Genomic DNA, 12211 nt, shown 5'->3' on the forward strand with positions numbered 1-12211 from the left:
TGAGCGCTGTCAATTGAAACTTGTTAAGACTTAGACGCAAAATAGGAGTCAGATTTGTTCTTGGAATTCCCCCCCCCCCCTCAACACAAACTAGCTTTTTCAACAAAACAATTATACTACTAGTGTTAAACAGATGTTAATTTTAAGAAAGGTAAAACATTCAAGAATAATTTGAAAGAGTTTTAAATATTTTAATTTTGGAGTATTCGGAAAATAATCGCATTTCCGTCTAATTTTTGATAGATTAATGTTCGGGTATACATGATAAAATATGTCAAACAGTAATAATGTCACTAATAAATGTTTAAGGTTTTTACAAATACAATGTGAATGAAAACTGTTTTTAACAATATAATGGGTGTCGATTTAATCGACATGATATATATTTTGAACATTATGAGTGTTTTTAGATATTAATCTAATTATTGTTTATTCAATTTCATACACATTTTTTTCTTTGGTATTGTTATTGTTACAGTATTCCACCAAATAAACAGAGCTAACTATTATGAACGATGACACCAAGCAGAACACTTGGTTCTTTTTAAATGGAGATATACTTACAGCAACATTAATCAGATACCTCAACAAATATAACAAAAAAGTCTAGTATTGTTTACAAAATCCGTTATTTCAAATGGCAACACTATTGCTCGAGAAACGCCGAATTTTTCTACATCAATATTTAATATTTATAACCATTCAAAATTGACTATTCAATAAAAACAAACTTAAACTTTGGCATTTAAAAAAATAAATTACTAAAAATTCACTTCTTTTACTTCTTGGTTTACTTCACATTCCCATCTATTTTTAAAACTATTATACATAATATTTTTCAAATTAGGTAGAGTCTGTTTTCCAGTTTTGTCTGGTATACTTGGATGACATGTGTTTACTTTTCTATTGAAATGGCTGCATTACCATGGTGTTTAACATAATATCGACGTGAAAACAAACATATCTAAACATATTTTCAATGCTCAACTGTTTAGAAGCGTTTCAATTATGTTTTGCAATATCATGAACTTCTCCATCAAATATAAATTGACTGATAAAGATATACAAAGTATTTATCCTTAAAAATTGTTACCAAAAATGAATTGCTTCAGAAATCAAAGGCGAAAAGTTTCACTTGATTTCGGATAAATATATTTTAGAACAATGTAAAATAAAAGGGTCCCAGAACAATCAACATTTACAATCGGATCATAAACCTCATGAAGATGACACGATATGACAAACAACAATTACCAACACTGTTTTCAATTTACAGATCGATAATGTGTATTAAACTATCTAATTTAATTACGTTAAAACTCATCAACGATACCAGGCTCATTATTGTATACGCCACATACAGATAAGCTGATGATCTTAATGTTAAAGTTTCCTCATTATAGCACCCGAATCAAAGTAGTCGAAAGGCCAAATCAAATACGATAGAACGAGTTGTTCATATACGTAATAACCCCACGAATAAATATATTCCGAGAAGACAATATAAACATGGTGATATGTAAGCTATGATGCGTATTCATTATCAACAATTGCAGTTAACAGGTTAACTCAAACACGACTCATAAGTGTAGCGCCTAAATCCAAATTAGAAGGCCATATCAAATATGTGTGGCGCCCAAATAAAAATTAGAAGGCTATATCAAATAAGTGTGGCGCCTAAATCCAAATCAGAAGGCCATATCAAATAAGTGTGGCGCCTAAATCCAAATAATAAGGCCATATCAAATAAGATGAAGACAATTAAAACAAAAAAAATTTCGGGTTAGAACAGTATTGATAACAACTAAACATTTTATTAAAAGTAAATTTACCGAAAATGAACATTGCAATGATAATTCATGTGGACACAAGTGCTGATTACTAAGCTGATGATACCCTTGAGAACGAAACTTCAACCAGCCCCTCCTCATTTGGTAAATGAGCTACCAAAAGTTGCTTTGTAATATATGTGAACAAGCTATTACATTGACGGGAACATTATGCATATTTGTTAAAGGTAATGTATCCAACCTTTATTTATATCTCGCATAAACCATCTGGTTATATTTATAGAAATGATAAGTCATAAACATTTACGTCTTTTTAAACTTCCAATGAATGTATAAAAAATGAACTTTGAAAGAAAAGAGGAAGAGAAATTTAGACGATAAATCCATTTAAAAAACCCCTTCTTCAATACGACATTCGTACCTGAGTTTATTACCTTATAGATTGAAAATGACATAAAACAGAATGGACATGGATTGTGAAAAAGAAAGTGATGACAAAGTGGCTATCCAGGAGTTGGATCAAATAATGAAAATGGTTGGGGAACTCACACAAAAATTGCGTTTCAGTAATGTCCGTTTAAAGAATTTGCATGAAAACAAACATGAAGAGACAACTCCAAATGAAGAGAAATTAAATAACGTTTCGAGAAAAATAGAAACAGCTACAGTTTGTATTGATAAATTTATACTTGAAACAACAGAATTACATAACAACAGGCTAAAATGGAGAGAGCTTGCAAATATACCAACTAAACGTGAGGCAACGGGAAGTAAGTGAATTATTGTCTTCAAATGTCAGAGTTAAATATTTAATATAATTTAATCCATTACATTAAAAAACGTATTTCATCCATATTGGTTAGGCATTATTATATATAAACTGACAAGCTGTCAACAAAGCTTATTTATAATGAATGAAATTGAGGGTGGAAATAGGAATGTGTCAAAAAGTAAAATCACAAAAATACTGAACTCAGAGGAAAATCAATTCGGAAAGTCCATAATCACATGGCAAAATCAAATAACAAAACTCATCAAAAACGAATGGACAAGAACTGTCATATTCCTGACTTGGTACAGGCATTTTTAAATGTGAAAAATGGTGGATTAAACCTGGTTTTATAGCGCTAACCATCTCACTTTGATGAAAGAGATCACAACTCGACCAAAGGTCACCAATGTGTCCATTATCTAAAAGGAATATTTTGGTTATTTTATAGAATAAGTCCAATTAAAGGCCACAACCGGTAATGTCTTCATTGTTTAAAATTGAATGATTTTGTGAATATAGCAAATGAAACATAAATAAGGTCTTCTATGACACATATAATCAATAGCATTGTACTAAATCACGACAGCAACTTTAATGATGAATAAAACGACTTATATTAATTCAACCCTCGGTTTAAAAGTTTCCATTTACACAGGAACTAAAATATCAGTCAAATCCTGATAGACAATGCAACCATATATAAAATTGGCATATCGCTGTAACTGGGAGATATATATTACACATACAGCAGCTGCCTAAAGTTTACTTCATAGAACTGTAAAGTTCACAGTTCGTAAATTTTAATCATCCTTTTGAAAGTCGTAAAGTTAACTTCAGTCACAATTCTATCACTATCAACATGATAAATGTCTTGTTGTAAGTTAATGATTGATCAGCACAGCTATACTTTAGCACGTATATATCTTTAGTAGTATAACTTTATTGTACGGCAAATGTACCTCAACATTGTAGTAGTTTTATGTACAGCAAAACAGGTGTACTGTTTCATAACAATAAATTAACAGGACTTGATTTGGATTACAAGATTATTAGAAGCACAGTGATGTACCTACGTAGTAAAGTACTATGAGGGTAGATAAAATATATAATTTTTTTTTTGATGACTTAATATAAAATTCTAATGAAAGTGTAATAATTCAAATGTACTGGATCGGTATAAAACAGTTGAGTATTAAAAGTGCTAAAATTAAATGTATAACTGTTACCGTGTTTCTTTCAACTTACAACTTTTAAAAGTACTTTGAAATTATGGTATTGAAATAGTACAGCAATTTCAAAGTGCGGAAAAGTTAATACATTATCTAAGCAAGTTAACAGTACTTTTAACTTAAAGTCCTACAAAAGTACTCTAACAAAAAATACATAAGGTCGCCTATGACAGATATATTCAACAGCATTCAACTTAATCACAACAGCGACTTAAATGACGAATAGAACGACTTATATTCTTCATTCAACCCTCGGTTAAATAGTTTCTATTTACACAGGAACCCAAATATCAGCCAAATCCTTATAGACCATTCAACCATTTAGAAAATTTGATATCTCTGCAACAGGGAGATATATAATGCATATGCAGCAGCTGCCTACAGGTTACTTCATAGAACTGAACAGTTTGCAGTTCGTAAATTTTAATGATCCCTTTGAAACTCGTAAAGTTAACTTCAAAATTCTATCACTATCAACATGATAGATGTCTTGTTGTAAGTTAATAATTAATCTGCACAATTGATTTGTATTTTGTATTCAAAATTAGGAGCATAGTGATGTACCTCCGTAGTTAAGTTCTATGAGGGTAGATAAAATATATATTGTTTTTTGTGGTCGTTTTTATAAATTTCCTGTTTACAATGATTTTTCGAAAAACTAAGGATTTTCTTATCCCAGGCATAGATTACCTTAGCCGTATTTGGCATAACGTTTTGGAATTTTGGATCCTCAATGCTCTTCAACTTTGTAATTGTTTGGCTTAATAAATATTTTGATATGAGCGTCACTGATGAGCCTTATGTAGACGAAACGCGCGTCTGGCGTACTAAATTATAATCCTGGTACCTTTGATAACTATTAGTATAAAATTCTAATAAAATGTAATAGTTCAAAAGTACTGGATTGGTATAAAACAGTTGCGTATTAAAAGTGTACTCAATTCTAAACATTAAATGTATAACTGTTACAGTTTTTCTTTCAACTTGAATCACAAATGTTAAGTACTTTTAAAATTATAATATTGAAATAGTACAACAATTTCAAAGTGACGAAAATGTAATACATTATCTAAATACATTTACAGTACTTTTAATTTTAAGTACTACAAATGTACTCTTGAAAAAAACTGATGTGACACTGTTTAAGTTTACGTTATTTTGAGAATAAAGCCAATGAAAGGTCACAACCGGTGATGTCTTCGATGTGGAGAAGTGAATGATTTTGTGAATAAATCAAATGAAACATAAAAAAGGTCTTCTATGACAGATATATTCAATAGCATTTAACTAAATAACGACCGTGACTTAAACTTGTTAAATGATGAATAGAACGATTTCTATACATCATTCAACCCTCGGTCTAAAAGTTTCCCTTAACAAAAAAAACCAAATATCAGCCAAATCCTGATAGACAATGCAACCATTTGGCAAATTGGCATTTCGTATTACATATGCATGAAGTAGATGCAGAAAAGTGACTTCATAGAAAAGTAAAATTTAATCATCCCTTTAAAAGTCTTGAAGTTAACTTCAGTCAACATAGTAAAAACACTATTACTATTAATTTTTTGTTGTAAGTTAATGATTAATCTACACGGCTATACTATAGCACGTTAACATCTTTAGCAGTATAACTTTACAGTAGTGCAAATGTACTTAGATATTGTATTAGATAAATGAACTGCCAAACAGTAGTGTACTATTTCAGAACAATTAATTTATAGTACTTGATTTGTATTTTGTATTCAAAATTAGAAGCACAGTGATGTACCTCCGTAGTAAAGTATTATCAGAGTACATAAAATATCTCGATATATTTTATATAACTCTATATAAATTCTAATAAAAGTGTAATAAATCAAAAGGATTGGACTGTTATAAAACAGTTTTGTTGTTTAAAGTGTATTAAACATTAAATGTATAATGGTTTTCAATTTAAATTACAAATTAAGTACCGTGAAAATGATACTGAAATATTTCAATAATTTCAAAGTTCAAACATTTTCTAAGCACGTTTAAAGTACTTTTAACATAAAGTACTTAAAAAGTACTCTTAAAAGAACTGATATGTCACTTGATATGTTTGGTTAATTGAAGAATAAATCCAATAAAAGGTCCCAACTAAAAAAAAACACTTTTTATTTTGTTCTTTTAAACAATATATAAATATATAAGAAAAATGAAGGCTTCAGAGCAAATACCATGCGATTTTGTAATAATTATTATTTACAATTGGGCATAGCTCATGTAGCTTGTTAAAAAAATATTTGATTAGTACTTATGTAACAAGAGTGTTAAAGACGTTTCGATATAAACCTATGATAGAAGTTTCATAAAATTCTGGCACGACAACTTGAGAGCGCTAATAATGCAATTGTTCATATAATTAAATTTTCCAAGGGCATATCTCTTTTGAAAATAATTGATTGGTACTGATTTTTAAACTTGTCAAAAACATTGATTACTTAAACCTATATTATACATTTCTTACAAATTTGGCAAAGCTGTACATCAGAGAGCGATAACGATGCATTTTTTTTTTACATACAAATAATGTTTCCAAGGAGCTTAACACTTTGGAAAATAATTGATCGGCACTGATAAAAAGGTCATTCCACCTCAAATTTTCCCAAAATAAAATGTGAATGATTGCGGCAAACAGAAAATAAAGAATTTGATCTAGTCGGTCTTATTTTTTGTAATAGTATATGATTAAAATTGGAATTGTTTTGTAGAAAATGTGATTGATAATAGTCATAAGAGAACTTTCAGAACCAATAGATTATAATCTTTTTTTATTGTTGTAATCACTTATGTTTATAGACCTACATATTATTGGAATAATGTGTTTATTGATAGGAACCAATGTTCAAGCTACAGACAGTGGAATTGCCAGTTCAACCTACAGTGGCACTTCCATGGTTATGGACAGTAGTAAGTAAAACGGTCATATTTTGTTGATGAGTTGATTTTATAAACAAAACACAAAATTAATGCAATTCATACACTATTTACATATTTATGAAAGATTTACAACGAAAATTTCGTCAACTTGTCGTTTTGGGTATTTTAAAATGATAAAAATATAGTTTATTGCAAAGGAAGAAACCTTCAACATGTTTACTACACATATACCAATATCAAATTGTCATGACTGGTAAAATTATTTTTGAATGGCAATTTAAGTTTGAGTTAAATATTATAGGAATAATCGCTTTTAAGAACACAACTACTAATAAGCTAGATATTCACAATGATACCTTTTAATTTTACTTTAAAAACCAGCACATTTGTTCAAAAAGATAACTTGAATTTACTTTGACTGACTTTCATAAAAATGTAATCATCAAATAAGACTTTAATTTGTCCAATTTTGACGATTTTAATTTCTTTTTTTAACGAATTCCAAAGAAATTACAACAAAAACTTTAAAATGGGGATACTGAGAGATAATTGTAACAACATCTTTAAAGGTCATTATTCAGATTCACAGGTTCCTAAACTTTAGGATTTGTTTTATTTTGACGTGAGAAATGAATTTATATTAAAGAATTATACCTATTCCCGACATTTTGTCAAAGAAGAATTCAACTACCTTTTGAACTGTGCTCAATAAAGCCTTGTATTCCAAATTTTGACATTTCCAACGACTCAAACGAAAAAGTACAATAATCATCTGGACATGGCTGGAGAATATAGCAATTCACTTTATAATGTAACATGTGTGTGTCCTAATAAAGATGACAATATACCAATCCATTTTTAACATGCTGCTTAAAAATGTATAACTTATGAAATATTTGTTTTAGATGCCTTCACTGGAGTACAAGATACAAATCCACACCAGTCTAGTTCAATCATTTCCTCTGAGGCAAGTTTTAATGTAGCTCCAATAATACAACTTACATGCACGGGGAAAGAGGTGTTCAAATTTAGGAACAGACGTTCAACAAAATTTTCATTTCATATGATATTGATTTTTGAAACACCTACAAATATTTCATAGGAAAGTTGTACCCCATATGTAATAATTATATTTTCTAGCTATTAAACATACAATATGTGCTATCTTTATATAGAAGGAAACCCCCATGTATGCGTATTACGGCATAATTCCATATTGAAACATGCACATAGGTTTATAGAAAGTGTGTCGTAACCAGAGATATTTAAAGTACAAAATGAACATTCAATTTCGTATTATACATGATACATTGTACCTATCTCTGGTGTTACATGTCAGTGAATTGGTAATGTGAACTGAATTATCGCATTTGACATCAGTATAGATTTACTTTATAAAAAACACTTCCCGTATTATTTCCATCGGTAAATAAAATCCTTCCTTGAAAAGAAATGAAATAACACGGTATACATGTTATACTTATAAATGTGATGCACTGATGCGCTTTTATCGATTTAAATTAACCAGGAACACTCAGAGCCGAATATTTATAAATTAATGTTCCTCACGTGGTACATATTGTTAATTACAGGTGGATGGCAGACATGAAGACAGTGCTGAAAATGGTAAAGATTCTGAATTTGAATGTTGAGACCAACGTCGTATACATGTATGAAAGATTTGTAAAGAACAAAAAAATTTCTTGAAGTATGTCCGTGTTTGTATGAACTAGTTTTGATTAGTACATTGCATTTATTACAAGTAGAGATATATAAATAAATTTATGATATGCTACTGAATTAGAACAATGAGTGATGCATAACAATACCTAAATCTTATTGCTACAATATTTGTCAATGTCAAATGTATATAAACTCATCATAGTATGGTATTCTAAATATAAGGTACTAATATGTAATTTTTCAACAAGGAGTGTTCCAAAAGTCAGGGTTCTTGTGAAAACAAGGCTTTTGTTTAATGCAATGTAAATATTAAAGAAAAGAGGAAAAATAATGTATTTTTGTCTGAATTATGACCTGTTAAAATGCCCGCCCGATAACAAGTATTTTAATCCATGAAATGTATTTATGGATAGATCACTTTATATGTGCAGTTAGCCAGAAAGGAACAAATCTTATTTAATCATTTTTGATATAGGAAAGCTATAACAGTATGAAACCGAATATTAGGGTAGCAAGTAAAAGATAGTAAGCTTTAACAGTTTTTTAAAGCTTAATTCGTTACATTAAACCAGAAAATTTGTTAAAGGAAGTTCTCGATTATTTCAATGATTTTGTAAACTAATCAGTCAGGGTTTTAAAGATATCTCTAATAGACTGCGTGGTTATGCAAAACTCGTATTGTACAAATTCACTGTACATAGAGAGATACAAAATGTATGAGTAAATATTTTAAAAGTTTAAAATTTAGCTGAAGTTAACAACTTTTTGCAATACTTTGCACTTTGGTAATTTAACTATATGCAAAATTGCATTGTTAGCGCTTTCGTGTGTATAATTCCAGCCAGAACTTTTTGAAACTAATATGATCTTGTAACATAGGTTTGTATTAGCAATGTCTTTGACGAGCTCAAAAATGAGTGCTGAAAAATCATTCTTAAAGAGTTAAATTCAACCCTTAGAATGTTAAATATAGGCATATTGAACATTGCATTGTGAGCACCCAAATGTGAACATTTGTATTATAGGTTTATATTAACAATTTCTTCGACGAGTTTGAAAATCAGTGCCGATCAATTCTGGTTAAAAACGTTATGCCCTTAAGTAATATTGTTACCTAGGAAAATCACGTTAGTGATCTCATGGGTACAATTCTTGCAAGATAGTTATGCAATCTATATTATAGGTTTATATCCTCAATGTCTTGAACAAATTTAAAAATCATTGCTGATAAAAAGAAATAATTGTCATGCCCCTTGGGTATATATAGATTATTACATTTGTTTCTACTGTAATGTGAACAAGTCGTGGAAATATATACTATATAATGGAAATCAGATTGAATTCGCCCTAAAGCCTTCATTTCTTTAAAATATTCATGAAATGTTGAAACAAAAACAAAAATCTTCAGTAATTGCACTCGTACCTGAAAAGATAAATATTTGCAATATGGGGGGCATTTTACTGCATTTCTTTTTATAATACAAAATATATTTTATTATCTAATGTATTTAAAATCAAATGTGTGCAATTGCTAGGATGTTACTTCAGCACTTGGTACCTTGTTTTTTCCTCGTCTGGATTACTCAACAGAAACTCACAAACTGTCTTAAAATGAATGTAATACATGTACATATGCAGTTATGATCTTAGTTAATGCAGTCTAGATTATTACATATCCAGTGTCATTGGAAATTTAGGCCAGTTTAATTTTGATGCTATCTGCATCATTACAACACATTTTTATGTTTATAGATATTTTTTTATTTTTTGTATATTAATTTTGTTATTTAAAACATGCACACATATTGTAATGTTCAGTTCTCACTATTTTATTGGTTTTAATTTGATATTGTCTTTATAATCATTATCACTAGTATTAGGCCTTTGCTGAAATATTGAAGCCAATATTTTATTGAAATTTTTTTTTACAAAATCTATTTATAGAACATGAATGCATTTGAATCTTGTGCTTTGACTTGGACTTGTATACTTAAATTTAGTTTAAATCATCACTATAAATATTTTCTTTTCTAAACATGAGCAATTGGTGAATAATGTTAATTTTTAAATCATGAATTTTTTACCCCTGTTCGTCCTCTTTCACAATAGCTGAGGTATAAAAATGTGAAACAATCTAGATTTTTCTTTCATATTATCAGATCCTTTTGAGTATCTTTGTGATATTTAAGTTTTTCATACACATATTATTTATAAAGGCCAGTAAATAGTACATTTCAGCACAATCCAAAGTATGGTCATTGTACAGTACTAGTGTTTCATAATATTCATTGAGTGGGAAACCTGCAATAAAAATTGAGAAATATTTTAATGATCTTACCTGTTCAAAGGTACAATTTTATCAATGTTGTCTGTTGTTTACTTATACTTTAATGTGTTAACGACAGTATTTTTGTTTTAAACTAATCTTTCTTTATAATATTTCCATTTGTATATACTTTTATAATGCTATTGTTTTGTAGATAATATGTCAAATTTCCAAAAGATGTACAATTCTGTACATAGTACATAGTACATGGCATCTTAAAAAAAATGTTGCATACTATGCAGAAGTAGAAGCTTTGTAATTATACTAATATAATTTATTGTGCAATATCTTAATAAAGATTTTTTACCATGTAATTATTTTCGTTGATTAATTTATCTATACGTTCTAATCGTTTGGCCTATGAAAATGTGGATGTAAAATGTACAAATCATATAGTTTGGTCCACCAATTTTATCTGTTCATGGAATAAAATTGATTTGTTCTTACTTTTTATAGACTTCAACCATACTTTTAACACGATATAATTGTATTGTCTGTATAGACATTTTAATTTTGTTTTGTATACAATCACTGATGGTATAAAGCAGTTAACAATTAAATTCTTATAAAACAACAATCCATCTAAAATACTGTAACAATAAGAATGTATAAATGCTCCATATGTAAGTGTTTCTGGAATATATGTAATTTAAAAACTTCACAATTTGAATGTGGTGACAATTTTATTGCAGTTGAAGAAATTCAATCGAAAACTAAGTATATTTAACCATGAAATAAATATCCATGAAAATACAATATTTTCTCATTTCATGAAAATATTCATGAAAATAATTGAATCAACAGTATGGGTTTGTAATCTCATACATAGGAAATCTGGGATTCAGATAATTATAATAACACTGTTTCTTTTAATCAAAACAAATCAATATCGGACCTTCGTCTTGGTGTATACTGTGGGTTCCAAGTAGACAGAAAATGTAAAAATTAACAGAAACTTTGCCTCAAGTTAGAATTTCCCAAATGAGTTGAAAGTTAATAAACAAATGCTTCCAAATTAAGTGATAGGTGACCTAATGATTCAATTTTTACAACATTTACAGATTATCCTCAGTTTAAAAGCTTTAATGTTTTGACAAAAAGTAATTAGATACAGCTGAACTTGTGAATACTTGTACAATAATGGGACAGCAAAGGAGCATCATTAAAAAAGTTACATTGGTGTTCAGTAGTCTCAAGACAACTGTTATTCATTAATAATAACATTAATGTATCAAAGAGTAAAATGACAAAAATAAAGAAATCCAAGGAAATTCAAATTGAAAAGTTTGCAATCAAATGACAAAATCAAAAGCTCAACCACATCAAATGAATGGATAACAAATATCATATACCTGACTTGGTACAGGCATTTTCTCATGTAGAAAAATGATGGATTAAACCTCTTTTTATAGCACCTCTTTTTATAGCTAGCTAAACCTCTCACTTGTATGATAAAATCAAATTGACAATGATTTGCTAACAAAACAAACAGACATAAATATATTCA

General features: G+C 28.9%; 1 protein-coding gene across 1 annotated transcript; it reads left to right on the plus strand.

Moving 5' to 3' along the window:
- The first annotated feature begins 2140 nt into the window (after positions 1-2140).
- On the plus strand, positions 2141-11018 carry LOC139491761 (uncharacterized). Its single transcript, XM_071279610.1, has 4 exons — positions 2141-2560; positions 6651-6725; positions 7601-7662; positions 8288-11018. Exons 1-4 carry the CDS (start codon positions 2254-2256, stop codon positions 8345-8347), a joined length of 504 nt encoding a protein of 167 aa, XP_071135711.1. The 5' UTR covers positions 2141-2253; the 3' UTR covers positions 8348-11018.
- Positions 11019-12211: the final 1193 nt, after the last annotated feature.

This window comes from Mytilus edulis, chromosome 10 (assembly GCF_963676685.1).
Source record: "Mytilus edulis chromosome 10, xbMytEdul2.2, whole genome shotgun sequence".
NCBI lineage: Eukaryota > Metazoa > Mollusca > Bivalvia > Mytilida > Mytilidae > Mytilus > Mytilus edulis.

Bases quoted from the DNA above. Each gene is read 5' to 3' on its own strand.
- LOC139491761 (XM_071279610.1), top strand. From the start codon at position 2,254: ATGGACATGGATTGTGAAAAAGAAAGTGATGACAAAGTGGCTATCCAG. The intron at 6,726-7,600 runs GTAAGTAAAACG...TATTTGTTTTAG, and splicing joins TTCCATGGTTATGGACAGTA to ATGCCTTCACTGGAGTACAA. The intron at 7,663-8,287 runs GCAAGTTTTAAT...TGTTAATTACAG, and splicing joins GTTCAATCATTTCCTCTGAG to GTGGATGGCAGACATGAAGA.